General features: G+C 37.4%; 1 protein-coding gene across 50 annotated transcripts in view; it reads left to right on the top strand.

The window, feature by feature from the left end:
• TRDN (triadin) overlaps nt 1-16,958 on the top strand; it is a 1,346,604-nt gene that overhangs the window by 615,729 nt on the left and 713,917 nt on the right. For all 50 annotated transcript variants that reach the window (XM_073675989.1, XM_073675970.1, XM_073675994.1 and 47 more), the window contains one exon: nt 3,579-3,629. In XM_073675989.1, the coding sequence (XP_073532090.1) occupies nt 3,579-3,629 (51 nt within the window). The remainder of the gene's footprint in view (nt 1-3,578; nt 3,630-16,958) is intronic.

The following is a 16,958-nucleotide window of genomic DNA, read 5'->3' as shown; positions in this document are numbered from 1 at the left end:
GACACACTACTAGAAGGCCAAATATTTTTTCAGAGGTAGATGCAGAAAAAAATATATTCAGTTTGCAACCTGATGGAGGTCAGTATAGATGGATTAATAGAACAATACCCACACACAGCTAGAAGCCCAATATTTTTTCAGAGGTAGATGCAGAAAAAAATATATTCAGTTTGCAACCTGATGGAGGTCAGTATAGATGGATTAATAGAACAAGACCCACACACAGCTAGAAGCCCAATATTTTTTCAGAGGTAGATGCAGAAAAAACTATATTCAGTTTGCAACCTGATGGAGGTCAGTATAGATGGACTAATAGAACAAGTCCCACACACTGCTAGAAGCCCAAATATTTTTTCAGAGGTACTGTAGATGCAGATAAAAATTATTTTTAATTTGCAACCTGATGGAGGTCAGTATAGATGGACTAATAGAGAAAGTCCGACACACTACTAGAAGGCCAAATATTTTTTCAGAGCTAGATGCAGAAAAAAATTATATTCAGTTTGCAACCTGATGGAGGTCAGTATAGATGGACTAATAGAGAAAGTCCGACACACTACTAGAAGGCCAAATATTTTTTCAGAGGTAGATGCAGAAAAAAATATATTCAGCTTGCAACCTGATGGAGGTCAGTATAGATGGACTAATAGAACAAGTCCCACACACTGCTAGAAGCCCAAATATTTTTTTCAGAGGTACTTTAGATGCAGATAAAAATTAGTTTTAATTTGCAACCTGATGGAGGTCAGTATAGATGGACTAATAGAATGATGCTATGCCCAAAAGATTTTACTTCACTAGGTGCAGTAAAAAAATTGGTATTCTATACACAGGTGGTATATCTTGCAACACAGATAGGCTACTCCACTGACTAACACACTCTGCAATAGGCCAAAAAGGATTAGCTTTGCTAGATTCAGCCAAATGCTGTGAAAAAAACTTGCACAGCACTGGCACAGACCTGCCTGGCAAAAACTGATAGGAACTCATGTAACCTAGTCCTGAAAAGGACTCCAATTACAATTAGTCTTTACTCCCACAATATATCTATTTAAGAGCACAGACCTCCCTGATAAAAGTCGTAGGAAATGCTGTAACCTAGTCCTTAAAAGGACTGCAATCACAACTATTCCCTACTCCCAAGCTATCTGTATATTTGTGCGAAAATTGGCTTGAAATTAACAAGGTATAGCGCACACAGCAACAGCGGTGCCGTCTAACACGCAGCTGCAGCAGTGAGAAAATGGTGGCGACGGGGAAAATGGCTTGGTCTTATTGGGCAAGGACATGTGACATACACTGCCAATGACACATGCCCTTGCTTGTGTGAAAAAAAGCACTTCGCTCCGTGTGTGCGCTGCTGATAGGCTGACAGACTGCACCTCCCCACTGCAAATGCGGGAAAGAGAAAAAAAAATGGAGATCTTCATTGTTCCTGCAGAGATCCATCCCCTGCCCCTCCCCCCACCCCGCTGTACACTCAAACTGCGTATTAACATTAATTTTCATCATTACTGAGAAAAAATCCAGTTATGATTTTGGTGCACGAACAGTTATCGAACATAACCTCGAACAGCCGAATTTTTCTCAAATTGTTCGTGTTCGCCGAACGGCTCGAACACCGCCCAAAACAGCTCGAATTTGAGATTGGCGAACAGTTCGAGTAGAACAACGCTCATCTCTACTAGAGAGCGGTACAATAATGAGTGTCTGCAGGCAAAAGTGAAGGTTCCTTTTAAGTTTGAATGGAAGGTAAAAAGTCCCGTTATAAGGAGCGCTAAGACAAGGGAGTAATATAAAAATATAAGGTACCAAACCTTTAATATAATTTGGTATATAAATTCCACAACGCGTTTCGATAGCATCAAGCCATTTTCATCAGGTGGTATCACCTCATATGAAATCACTTGAAAACAAAACACCACTGAGCACACCATCATAGGATTACATTGGTATGAATGCAATCCGATTTTTTATCGGATTGCATTCGTCCGATTTAATCACAAGTGAGAGCAAGCCCTAACAAATGAAAATTTTTAGTTGCCTCTTGTTTCTAGGATATCAAAGAGTTTTCCTTTTACTGCTATATATAATTAATGCATAAAAGTTTCAGTACTTTGAAACATTATTATTTTTGCACATATAAAGCAGAATATTTTATTGTACCAATTTTTTAATATTCATTTAGAGGAAATATAGCAACAATTCAAATAACTAAAACGTGTCTAAACACTATTGTGAATTATAAACAGTTACAGAAATTGCACTACAAAATGTGGTCCTCATTCAGTGACAACTCTTTTTTGCTTGTCTCCTGTACTCATGCATCAAATATTCTCTTACAATTGTCCAACAGTGCTTTGATGGATTCAATTTTCCTTAATATTTTTTCTTCACAGCCGCAATATCTTGGTGAAATCTCTCACTATGCTCGTAAAAAATAATGGTTGGTGCAACTGATGGCCTATAAAAAGGTGTCTCATTACCAAGGTGCCACACAGGAAACATCCCATGATTGGTAAAACCAGTCAGCTATCTCAAGACCTTTGCAACCTTATTGTTGCAAAACATACTGGTGGAAGTGGTTACAGAAGAATTTCTAAACTACTGAAGGATCCAGTGTACACTCTTGTGGCCATAATATGGAAGTAGAAAGAACATAATTTCACAATAAACTGGCCATGACCAGGTGCTCCCCACAAGATTTCAGATTTCAAGCGCGTTTAAAGTTTACTCAACACTATTTAGATAAGAATGTGGAATACTGGGAGACGATAGTCTTGTCAGATGAGACCAAAATTTAACTCTTTGGATGCCATAATACACACCATGTTTTGAGGCCAAAAGACACTTCATATCATCTCAACCTTTTACTAATCCTATTCTGTTTGTCTTCAACAACAGATGTCTAATCTCAAGTCTGTTGTTAGTTTTTTTCAGTACAGTCCTATGTTTCTGTAAATGAGTCTGTGGGGACATAAGCCTCCACTATCACAATTCTTTGTTGAATTGAATATAGCTTTTGGACACATTCATGCAAAACACTACTGCCCACCCCAAAGAGTACCATTACATTGCCAGGAAAGGATACCATGGGGCTCATGTTTTTTTAAACTGCTATGATAATGTTGGGGCTGAAGTGTGATTGATTACTATAGTCAGCAAAGACCGTTTTTACTGTAAGACAGATTTGATGATTTTTTTGAGGAATAAGGCCTGATGAGCATTGTCCTTTAAAAACTACTCAAATCAAATGGGGTTGTGTTTTTGTGGCTCAACCAGTTTATATATACAGTGTATATAGTAAAGCTATGTTTCAAGAACATATTCTGTTTTCTCTATCTACAACCACTGTTTAATTATTGAATAAAAAAACAAGTAATATATTGTAAGTGAAATTTACAACAAGCGCTTCCTCGAATTAACTTTCAGTATTCATTTCTTCATGTGCATTGTGAGAGATAGTTAACTGATTACGGAATGAAAACATTATCGTCTAATACTGAAAATCTTGCTTTCCAATGGTGCATGATTTACACGCAGAGAAAAAGTGATTAAGTCTTATCTATAATTTGCAGATGGACTGTCAAAAGAACAAGAGGAAGAAGTGCTTAAGGCAGCAAGGAAAGGTACAGTGAGAATTTTGGCTTTATCTTTTTAACAAAATAATTCTAATAAACAATTCCGATCCAGCAAGACAGCATAAAGCCTGTCCTCTAATTCTTCATATTGATTTCCTGCATTGTCAGTGCTTCATATCCTATTCTTTCTATACTGCTGCTGAACAATTAACACATCCAAGATCTGCTTAATCCCTATCATATTCTATCTCGTGTGTTTTTAAATATGATGTATTGATTTTCAACATATATTTTGTTAAACTACAGACGACCGAATGTTTTGAAATTCAAATTCACCAGCTATGCTGAATTTTTCCAGAAAGTTTGAATCTTGTGAATTATTTAGCATTGAACCAAAAGTACTCCGAAACCTTTAATTGCTCTGAAAAGACATGTATGGTTCATACATCTAATAAACCAGTATTCATCAACTCCAGTCCTTAAAGGGGTATTCCCATCTCCAAGATCTTATCCCAATGTGTAGTACGTGTAGTAATATTAGCAAATACCTATAATTAGAAATGTAGTATCGTTTTTTTAATTCACTATGTCGCTTATGTCATGTGCAGGCATTGCAGGACCTTAGGTATCCATGGTTACGTCCACTGATATAGTGACAGTTAGCTAGTTCCTAGTGTTCATAACCATGGATACCTAAGGTCCTGCAATGCCTGCACATGAGGAAATGGACATAGCCAATCAGAAAAACTATGCTACATTTCTAATTGGAGGTATTTGCTAATATTATTATTACACCTACTATATATTGGGATAGGATCTTGGAGATGGGAATACCCCTTTAAGGCCTACTAACATATTATGTTTTCAGGATTTCCTTAGTATTGCACAAGTGATGGAATTATCACCCATGCAATACTATGGAAACCCTAAAAACATAATCTGTTGGTGGGCATTGAGAACTGGAGTTGAGGGACTCTGTACTAGATGGTATCCAAGCATAAATGCAGAGGAATATGTGGCTCACCTTTCTAAGTGTCACAGACTATTATAAATGTAATAAAAAAAATAAATCTATCCAGCACAAAGTCCTTAAAATCTAAAATTATCTTTTTAAAAAAAACATTAAAATCCTAAAGCGACAACAGCTACTATAATAAGCTAATATATATTAGATCAAAAATAGAAAAATGTGATCTTGGTCAATGCATTACAGAATACAATGATCCTTAAAGCAGCACTCAAGCATTTTTTTATTGCAGCGCTGGAGTGTTGCTTCTAATCTAAGGTCCCTGCACCTAGTCTTATACTTACCCATCGCCATATTCACTTTCTTTCTCTGGCGGGTGTATGTTTTCTGACCACACATATGAATAACTGAAGATATAATGGTGGAAGAGGAGAAAGTATATGTAAAGTAGTAGATTATGATGAGGGCGATGATGACAACAACCGGGCACTACTTGAGGATGTACTCTGGTTACCATAAAGATGATTATTAGGAGAAGGAGGATATGTTGAGACTTGATCATATTGCTGGTTTGTTTGCTTTTCACACGTGAACAGGTGATACCACTTCAGTTGATGGAGAGCCCTAGTTCCTAGTCAAATTGTGCAAGAACAGACATAGCTTTTTGTGGCTGCAGTTATCAGAAACTAAAATAGAATCATCTTTTAGCAACATAGAAAAGAATTCTCATACATGAAATGACGTGACATAAAACTCTCCACCACCACCACTACCAGAGTTTTCATTCACTGTTGAGCCTCGTCCACTAACAGCAGTTGCAATTTCACCTGCTACCTGGCTGAACAATGTAGATCTGCCCCTGGAAAAGATATTTTGACCAGATATTGGCTCCGTACTTTATTGTCAACGATACCATCCTCCTCTATTGACATAACCTCCTCATTGCCCCAATCTGGTTACCACATCCAGTCCAAAGCAAAATCATCATTATCATCATCCATGACTGGGATGGCAGTTGTTCCAGTGTTTAAAAATGTCCTGAGCTCCTCCTTTAGATTTTCCCTGACTCAGAATAACAGTAACAAGTATCCCTAGCACCACAGTGGCATGTATCACTACTAGTATCATCACCGAAACATTCTTGGTATTAGAGTCATGGCTTCCTCCTCCTCCACCACCATCTAATCCAAGTCCAAATGATAATTGTTCTTGTCGTCCAATGCATCAACTGGAAGGAGCTGTTGTTTTGAAAAAACAAATGTCAATAATTGCTCATTGTCATCGTCATTGTTGGAACTGAAATTCTGTTATTGAAAAGATTAACTTTCATGGCAGTGGAGTAAGACTCTGCAGAAAATTGAACAAAACTAATTGTGTAACTGTCAGAGGTAACATAATCCTGCTGTGACTGAGATGAATTATGTGCCGTATAGTCCATAACATCCTTGGCTTTCTCTCCACCAGTATACTTGTCAGAGGATAAGGAGGACAATTGTGGTCTACATGTGGCAATAGTGGTGGTGGTGCTGTTACGGCTGCTTGCAGCTCCATATTCTTATTGCCAAGTGGAGTGATATTTATTTATTTTTTTATTACCTTGTCCTTTGCCATTGTCACTTTTTCTTGTACTATACATTTTTTTACTACACTAGAATTTACTTTTTTCACTTTTTTGAGCCACAATTCTCTTCTTCCCAAGAAGGAGGAACCAAGAAATAATTCATACAAACACAAAATACAGCAACAGGCTGCAGTATTGGTGTGGCATGTATGTATGTATGTATGTATGTCATTTTATACTTGTAAAATGATTGTTCAAAAAATCTGTAGTTTGTGATATGCACACTTTGTAAGATTGGCAGCTGAAAAGTTAAATATCTGTATTTTTTTTACGTCATTTCTATTTTTAACATAATTCCCCCCTTCCCACAAAATAAATACTACATAAATGCCCAAAAAACAACCACGACAAAACTAAACAAAAAGACAACAACTGGCTGCGGTATTAATGTGACATGTACAGTTTGTCACATAAGACTAATATAACAGGTGTGCAAAAAATCAGTAATATGTGAAAACCACACTCTTATAGTCAGTAAAATATGGTATTTTTTTTCTTTTAGCAATATAGGTGGTCTGCTTCTGTATAAATGCAGCAGCAGCACAATAGCCACTGTTAAAATCACTGCCAGCTGTAGTATGTCTCTCACTCTTACAGAAGAGCTGCTGCATTCCCTGTTTTTGCTTTTATTGAAGCTATGATAGTGCCCCCTGATTGGCTGTGCTATTCTACAGTCCTGCTCATCGTTATTGGCACCCATGAAGTTTAAGTACATTATGTGGATTATCTCCTGAAAAAATGAATCAAGTGAAACATTTTTTTTGTATAGGGCACTAGGGTAAAAAACAAAAGAGAAAATTATAAACAATAATTTAAAACAAAAAAAAAACAATTGGAGGGTAAAATAGAAAAACCTAATGCTTGCTTTGGCACTGGTATTGACAGCCTTCACATTAATTATGTATGGAAACACATTTTCACTCGCCTGTGGTAAATCACAAAAGAGATTCACCTGTGATTAATTGTTGGTGCCCATGTGACATTAATTAGCCAATGAATGATGACTTCAATGTTTTAAAAAGCCACATTGTAGGCCCTGTTCCTTTTTCTCACAATGGTGAAGACAAAGGATCTGTCTGTGGATATCATAACTGCTATTATTAACAAATACAAGACTTCCAAAGGGTATAAGGCCATCTCCAAAGACCTTGGATCCCAGTTTCAACAGTGTGCAATGCTATTAAGAAGTTTTCCAAGCATAGATCTGTCTAGAACCTCCCTGAACATGTGGGAAAGGAGAAAATAAAGAGATGTCTTTGAAGGTTAGTGCAAATGGTGGAAAAAAAACATCACATCAAACATTCAAAGACCAGAAGGACAACCTTGAACAGTCTGGGGTCATGGTTTCAACAAGTACAATACACCGCACACTAAACCAAGCAGAGCGTTATCGGCGAATGCCAAGGAAGACACCATTGCTGAAGAAAACACATAAAAAGGAATGACTGATCTTTGTCAAAGAGTACCATGACAGACCACAATCCTTCTGGGAAAATGTTCTGTGGACAGATAAAACAAAAATAGAGCTTTTTGGCCATGCAAAGCAACAGTTTGTTTACAGGTGGCGTAACAAAGCTTATAAGGAGAAAACACCTTACCAACAGTTAAACATTGTGGATGATCCATAATGCTGTGGGGTTGCTTTTCTGTTTCTGGTACTGGAGGCTTTGACCGTATCACAGGAATCATGAAATGAGAGAATTATCAAGAGATTTTAGAGCAAAATGTCCTACCCAGTTTAAGAAAACTTGGTTTGTGTCAAAGATCATGGGTTCTCCAGCAAGACAATGACCCAAAGCACACATCCAAAAGTACATGGGAATGGTTGCAAAAGAAATGGACTGTTTCAAAATGGCCAGCCCTCAATCACATTGAAAATCTTTGGGGTGAGCTGAAATCTGCCATTGGGAAAAAGAACCGTGCAAACATTCAAGAGCTTAAACAAACTGCAAAGGAAAAGTGGGAGAAAATTCCAGCTGAGAAGTGCAAGAAGCTTATAGATGGCTACAAGAAATGTTTGGAGGCTGTCATCAATGCCAAAGGGTGTGCAACCAAGTATTAATTAGGGGTGTCTTTATTGCTGCACATGCTTGTTTATTCTGTTTCTCCTTTGAAATTGCAACATGGAAGTTGAAAAACAATGTTTTATTGTTGTATTACTTTGGACCACTTATTAAAAAATCCTGAGGATATAACTTTGGTACATTTCCATTTATTTCTGAAGATATTGTACAGCCTATGAAAAAATGAAGGGGTGCCAATAATGGTGAGCAGCACTGTATGTGATTCTATCGCTGTTAGGCATTATGAAGAAAGTCGCATGGCTGCACTCGAGATCATGTGAGCCATCTCTGGCTGTTGCAATCTTTTGCAATATGTAAAATAGTGGTTGCCATTTTAGGTGATACTCTTGAAGCAAATATTATATTGTTCGAATTCGCCAGCTTCAGTAAATTCCTAAAAATTGGGCACAAATTTTGTTCACTCATCTCTACCTTAAACATTTTAAAATTGTCTTTTTCGGAAAAATAATCCAGGAAAAAAAGTTTCTATGGTTATTGAGTGAAAATGTTGAATACAGAGTACCTTGTAAAGATTCTATGATGCATGAAATAATAATAGAATCATGCAAAATTACCTCATACACTTCAAAAAATGTATTCAATTTATTAAAAATGCCATGAGTGAGCAGTAATTCTCTGAATGCCGATAAGGTTAATATTTGTCTACTGTTCTGGGATTTTTAACACACACACAAATTATTAATTTACTCATAAAACATAACAGATTAAGCATAAAATAAATTGTAAAAAAGATCTTTGTAAAAAAATGTAATGCTCACAATTTCCAGTATAATTAAATAAAAATATAGAATTTTTTTTCTCTCAATATTAGCGGCAGCAATATCTATAACAGACTGTGTGCCCATTTAAGTGGCCCACAATGGTCAATAATGACCACTGATCTGCTACATGTAAGTCGATCGGTGGTCATTTAAAGTGGTAGTCTCAAGTCTAAAAGTTCTCACTTATCTGCAAGATAGGGGATAACTTTCCAAACATTTGTGGTCAGATCACTGTGGCCTCCATCAATCCTGAGAACCAGTGCTATCAATAACTCCTGCTGAATGTAGCAGTGGTCATTCTATTTATTGTTAATTGGAGCTTCGGAGACTATTCTTTGGCACTCCCATTAGAATGAGTTGCGCAGAAGTCTACATGATTGACATCCACTCTGCTCACCTCGGACTCTTCAAAGACCCATTTCTTGGGATTGCTGGGGGCCACGGTAGTTGGACCCCATCGATTAGAAAGTTATAACTTATCCCGTGAAAAGGGCATAACTTGAAAATACCTCTTAATGACCTATCGTTCTGAGCACATAGGCAACCATGTTCTTTGCAGCACATACAGTGAGGAAAAAAGTATTGTCAGCCACCAATTGTGCAAGTTCTCCCACTTAAAAAGATGAGAGAGGCCTGTAATTGACATCATAGGTAGACCTCAACTATGAGAGACAAAATGAGAAAACAAATCCTGAAAATCACATTGTCTGATTAGGAAAGAATTTTTTTTTAAATTTTGGTGGAAAATAAGTATTTGGTCACCTACAAAAGTTCATCTCAATACTTTGTTATATATCCTTTGTTGGCAATGACAGAGGTCAAACGTTTTTTGTAATTCTTCACAAGGTTGGTACACACTGTTGCTGGTATATTGGCCCATTCCTCCATGCAGATCTCCTCTAGAGCAGTGATGTTTTGGGGCTGTCGCTGGGCAACATGGCAACATGGACTTTCAACTCCCTCCAAAGTTTTTCTATAGGGTTTAGATCTGAAGACTGGCTTGGCCACTCCAGGACATTGAAATGCTTCTTGCGAAGCCACTCCTTTGTTGCCCTGGCGGTGTGCTTGGGATCATTGTCATGCTGAAAGACCCAGCCATGTTTCATCTTCAGTGCCCTTGCTGATGGAAGGAGGTTTGCACTCAAAATCTCACAATACAGGGCCCCATTCATTCTTTCATGTACACGGATTAGTCGTCCTGGTCCCTTGGCATAGAGACAGCCCCAAAGCATGATGTTGCCACCCCCATGCTTCACAATATGTATGGTGTTCTTTGGATGCAACTCAGCATCCTTTCTCCTCCAAACACGCCGAATTGTGTTTCTACCAAACAGTTCTACTTTGGTTTCATCTGACAATATGACATTCTCCCAATACTCTTCTGGATCATCCAAATGCTCTCTAGCAAACTTCAAATGGGCCCGGAAATGTAATGGCGTAAGCAGGGGGACACGTCTGGCACTGCAGGATCTGAGTCCCTGGCTGCGTAGTGTGTTACTGATGGTAGCCTGTGTAACAATGGTCCCAGCTCTCTGCAGGTCATTCACTAGGTCCCTCCGAGTGGTTTCTGGGATTTTTGCTAACAGTTCTTGAGATCATTTTGACCCCACGGGGTGAGATCTTGTGTGGAGCCCCAAATCGAGGGAGATTATCAGTGGTCTTGTATGTCTTCCATCTTCTAATTATTGCTCCCACAGTTGATTTCTTCACACCAAGCTGCTTGCCTATTGCAGATTCAGTCTTCCCAGCCTGGTGCAGGGCTACAATTTTGTTTCTAGTGTCCTTTGACAGCTCTTTTGTCTTCACCATAGTGGAGTTTGGAGTGTCTGTTTGAGGATGTGGACAGGTGTCTTTTATACTGGTGCCAGTACTACAGGTAATGAGTGGAGGACAGAGGAGCCTCTTAAAGAAGAAGTTACAGGTCTGTGACAGCCAGAAATCTTGCTTGTTTGTAATTGACCAAATACTTATTTTCCACCAAAATTTGAAAAAAAATTCTTTCCAAATCAGACAATGTGATTTTCAGAATTTGTTTTCTCATTTTGTCTCTCATAGTTGAGGTCTACCTATGATGTCAGTTACAGGCCTCTCTCATTTTTTAAGTGGGAGAACTTTCACAATTGGTGGCTGACTAAATACTTTTTTCCCCACTGTATCCTGTTTATACATGACTGTTCTTCTACAATTGATGATTTTTAACTAGCTTAAAAATCATCTCACCCAGTGAAAAAACATTTAGCTCAATTGTAGGGTAATTGTAGGGTAATTTCCAACCTGATTAAATATGTAATTAATTAGGAAATTAGTATTCCTACAAATGCTCATTCCTGATTATTAGCCTGTCTAAATGATCCATTAGTCTACTTCTACACTGAGAGTATATAATGCAGAGTTTTCTTTTGGATTTCAATATGAAAACCCCACAATATATGACAATACCAGTAAAGTGGAAAACAGCTTATCAAATCTCATTTATACACTGGCATCAAAAATTCTTATCATTTTGTGCAAAATGTTTCAATATTTTTTTCATCCCCTCCACTGTTTTAAATTATGGGCAGTGCATATGAAAAAGAGGGCTATCATCATTCAACACATTTTCTATACTGTATGTCAAAAAACTGGACTATATTGTAGCTGACATCTATTCCATTTTGTGGCTGGTGTAGATTTCATTTTCAACCACAAGCCCAAAAATGCACCACGTTTATTAAGATCCATGTTCTTTTCAATAGATTTAATTAACCTTATTCCAATTATGGGGTCATTACTAGAATACAAAACGTTATTCTTGACATATCTCTCCCATTAGCACAGCTGTGCTGATAAAATTTTTAAAGAAAGGTGGTAGCAGTTCCTAATATTAATGCATGTCTTTTCTTGTGACGTTTGAATCATATAATTATTTTTCACATTTAGAATCATAATATTGCACAATCATTGAGCAACATGTATTTTTGTTTTATAAAATAAATTTTATAATTTTCAGATTAAACTACCGAAAAAAATTTGGAAGCTATAACAAAAAGTGTAAAAAAAAATGGAAATTGAGCTTCCTGCGATATCCATGAACTCCTTTATGTCCCAAAAGGTTTTCCATACCGAAGCACTGTCATTGTACTTGCGTAAATGTTGACATTCCACACAAAATATGAAGTATAATACAGAATGTAAATGAACCTTGTCATCAATATATAATGAGTACATTTCTAGAATGTTGGCGAATATTGGAGAACTTGGAATACATCGATTCATACATATAAACTCAAAGGATTTGTTTTTGGTCACAGGATTTGCTGTGTGAGCATACATGTGTTGGGATCACGATAGGTAATATTTGTATTTTCAGCAGCTTAAAGTAAACTTTACAATGATATATACTATTTTTACACAGATGAGCAAATCTGACAAAAATCAAATTCCCTTTTTTGTGCAGATTTTTTTCTGGAAAAACGATTCACAAAGAAGTTATTCTCAGAAAATGTAATGTCACTTATTATGCTTTGAGGTCTCTCCCAACTACAGAGCATAGTGAAAGCAACATTTAAAATAAAAAAAAAATACTTATACTCAACTCACCCCTCACCTCTCCGATGGCTGCCATTGCTCCATGCCCACTGTCCGGTCCTTTGCACCGCTATTACATCTCATCTCTGGCTCAATATTTACTCTAGGGCAGAGCATCTGTCCTCAAACAAGCCTGAGAGTTAACTATACTTACAAGGTGACCTACAGGCCGTGCGGCAGGAAGTCACTGTATGGTGTTCACTCTAGGCCAAGTCTACGCTGCAGCATTTAAGCGTTAAACATAAGTAGCTGCAATAAAGCAGTAAAAGTGTGTTTCAGGCTGCCCATGGTTTGGGCAGTGTGAACCTTGTGATAGGTTCCCTTTAATGACTTGTACTTTGCTGAATAACAAGTTAAGGTTTATTGCATCATGGCAATTTGCTTCAAAATGGTATGTAATGTGTGCTCTGCTGGGTTAATATTTAATGCATTTGTTGAGCACAAAAAATTTATTTTGCATAAGAGGTTAGAAAAAAAATCCATTTTGAAATATTTTGTATATGCCTTATGCTTTGTTCTCCTTTTGGGACCTCCAATGATGATCAGAGTAGGGATCAGGTGGGCCAACCTATAGGCAAAGTGTCTACTTTCTCTGTAGTCCCATCAAAGGGGATCTGAAGCATTTCACAGTGTCCACTTATTAGTTGCCTGTTAGTTCAGGAGAAGACAGAGCCTCCAGAAAGATAAATTACTTTCTAACTGCTCCCCACTCTGACCAAGAGATGAGGATCCTGATTAGTGAACTTTTAGCTATGACATCCGTGATGGTGCCTGTCTCCTCTATTTCCACTTTGGTTGTTGAGTAACACAGGACGACTATATAGTAACTCTGCTTTATTACTTGGACTTGTGGTTCAGCTCAGCCTAGAAGCTTGAGGGTTAATTTCTCACTACTGGGCTCCATAACTAAGCTTTTGAGAGTGAGTTTCCTGTGCCAGTTGTAGTCAATATTGCCTCTATAGTCCATACAAACTTATCCCATTTCCTGACCATTCTCCTGTCTTTTCGTTTTGCACTGTATATGCTTTCCTGGTCTGACCCAGTGACCTGACCATTCCTGTCAGCTGCACCACTGGCCAGCAATTATTCCAAGGACTGAGTTACCATGCGTCAATCCACATTCCTATACAAGGGTTAAAAGAATAAAGCAACAGCTTCCCTGGGACCTGATAGTCAGACTAGTCAGTGCAAAGCCTGTCTGTGATAGCCCTTTTTAAAACTCCCAGGCGACCACTAACAGACCCCCATAACATAAGTTATATGAAAAAATTGTTTTTCTAAACTTGAAAATGTTTTCATGTTGAACTAGCCTCACATAGTAATAATGCTGCAGAACAGAATAAAACATTTTGTTATTATTTCACCTCTCCATTGCAGAGATTTTAGCAATCAAACTATTTGGCACTTCAGAGTTTAATTTCTTTAAGTCCAAGTGGACATTACCAGAAAGATTTCACTGAAGGCATATCTTTCTTCCTCTTTCTGATGCTGACCAATAATAAGCAGGCAGCAACACCCTTCAGAAAGAGGGACAGGCCCCCACAATAGCATTTGATGAGCAGTCTGCTATACTCAATGCAGTGGGATGACATGTGCTGGAGCACAGGGTAGCTGAGTGTGGTTAACTGACAGCTTTCTTCTTTAATCTCCAGCAGTCAGTGTGAATGGAGGAGCAGTAGTGCGAAGTTGAGTCTTATTGCAAACACTTACAGCAGCTCTCCTATCAAATTCAAATAAGCTTAATTGGCAGAACTAAATGGACATTAGTGTTGCCAAAGCAAGTGTAATGCTGCCAACTCTGCTGGACAACTCCTCCCTCACACTGACTGCTGGAGATAAAAGCTGAAAGCTGTTGATAACACTCAGGTCAGCTTTGCTCCATCACATGTAGTTATTATGTCTCCCACAGAGCCTGTTTTTTGCTATAGTGGGGATGTGGGATTTTTTCCTTAGTATGTGGATGTCTGCATATGATTGGCAGAGATGGCAGCATTTTAGGAGGAGCACTACTAGAAGTGTGTGTAATGAGACTGCCAGAGATGAGAGCTGAAAGCTGTCAGTTAATCACCCTCAGGTCTGCTGTGTACCAGCACATGTCACCACACTGTGGTGAGGAAAGCAGACTGTTTGACATTGCTATGGCAGGAACGTGTTCTTCTTTTCCCCAGTGTGTTGCTGCCTGCTTATGATTAAAAGTCAAAATGACGAAGAAGTACACACCCCAATGAAATTTCATTGGTAAAGCCCACTTGAACTTTCCAAAAAAATAACTGCTTACGTGACAAAGAGAGGTGAAATGAAATTAAAAAAAATGTTTTATTTTTCTCTGCAGTCATTATTACATCATAGGTCCAATCAATAGGTGATTGAGCTCTGTGTCTATACAGGTGATTTTGTAGCTCTGTTGTACAAAGACAGAGCTTTAGCCTATCTAAAGAAATATTTTAAAATAAAAAAAAGTCTAAGGTATTGTTGTTTTCATACATTGTCATATAAATTTGTCCTAGTGAAAGGGGCTAAATTTATTAAGGGGCACACACTCTATTTTTTTTTGTAAATTCTTCATTTTAGAATGTTGTGGCAGGTAACAAACATATGCACACATGAAAAACAACCAATGTAGACATATGGGCATAACAATTGAGAGAAACCACATTCATTTTATATTAAGGAAACAATGATAGGGGAGAACTAGAAGAGGTAGAAAGGGGAAGGAAATATTAAACTGGGAGGGAGAGGTAGAAGGGGATGGTAGGGGAGAAGTCCTGTTGACACACTCTATTTTTATACTTTTTCTAATTACTTTTTTGTGCAATTGTGCAATCAATTTGCTGGAATTTTCAGTCCAATTTAGTTCAAATAAATTGAACAAAAATTAATGAAAAATCCACCCTTAATATAAGACAGTGTTATATTTTTATTGAGACTGCAGTATACGGTTAATCAAAAACTTAAGTTCATGTGATTTAATTTCGTTATACAAGCAATTCACACATGGTTACCTTGTCAAAGAACTTATAGTGTAATTTTCACTTGTATAGATGAATTTAAGTAGGTCATATTCTTTGAAATGTCAGACTCAACCAAAACGTCAATCTTTAATACTTTATTAGCGCGATGACACTTTACAAATTATCCAAAGGTCACGATGTAAGAGAAATCCAGGCATACAAGTAAAACAAATGTCATTCCTGATCAAGATTTAAAGTAATTGCGAGAACAGACACTGTCTCAGGGTGACCATTGAATGCACTCAGAAGTCATTGAAAGAAATTAGAGGAGCGCTGCAGGAAAAGTTTAGTTTTCTAAATGTTACACGCAATTGAGATTCAACTGAAAAGCCAAGAGACAGCTAAAGCACCAGAAGTAATTGAATGAAGCAAGGCAGACATGAAGTCACAGAGGTGCATATGCCTGATAGATTTGCACATTTTTGTGACCTAAAATACGTTTCCTCACCCGTCCAAAGGTATAAGCCTCTGTGCTGTGAAACTGTGACTCCATTAGAAATATCAACAGTGCATTACGTGAGGTTACTTCTACTTCAAGCCCTTAAAACGACATGCCAAAAGAATTCAGATATATTTTTTATTAACTCAATGTTTGTTGTCTGTCTTTTCTGTTTGATTCAGACTATTCATCTAAAAATGTAATTTCCAAATTACAAGTTTTACAGCCCCTACATGTCCATGTTAATGCCATATACTGATTAATATATTTGGAGTGTTTTTTTTTTACAACCAGAAAGCAAGCAAATCTAAGCCATGCCAGAGCTAAGTTGTAGGTATAAAGTTACAAGAAATTTCTTGTCTTTCAATAAAATAAATGTGCTGGAATTATACCTATATAAGCCTTCAATGGCCTATTCCAAAGGATCATTCCACTCTCTATGCTGTCACCACTTAGAAAACACCTAATACATAGGCATGTATAAATATATATACTATAAGCCTTTTCACAAACAGTATCTTTTTACATAACCATTTCACAAAAAGTTCTGACTTGTTATGCAACCAGGAAATATTACTCAATTATGAAAACATTGGATAAAGTTGATGTGGTTGTTATGGCCTACCCAACTGCTATAGCAATTTTCTAGGTGTTGGACTTATGTTAAAGAAGACCTTTCACCAATTTTTATGTTGAATTGGTTACAGGATGTAATAGTGTCCGCAGAGCGGAATAAAAGGTTTTTTTATTTTATATTTTTTAATTTTACCTCTCTGTTGCAGAGTAATTACTAGTCAAAGTATTTGACACCTAATGAGTTAATTTTTCATAGTTTTCACTAGGGTGTGCTTAGAGAAGATTTCTACGTGTTTAAGATGTAATGCTACAGCTCTGATCTCCTGGTCTAACCACCTGCATGAGTCAGTG

The sequence above is a fragment of the Phyllobates terribilis genome, unplaced genomic scaffold (genome assembly GCF_046119375.1).
Source record: "Phyllobates terribilis strain yellow unplaced genomic scaffold, ASM4611937v1 Scaffold_3__8_contigs__length_932513732, whole genome shotgun sequence".
NCBI classification, from domain to species: domain Eukaryota; kingdom Metazoa; phylum Chordata; class Amphibia; order Anura; family Dendrobatidae; genus Phyllobates; species Phyllobates terribilis.
Note: the sequence above shows the minus strand (reverse complement) of the source record. Positions and strands in the feature narration are given on the sequence as shown.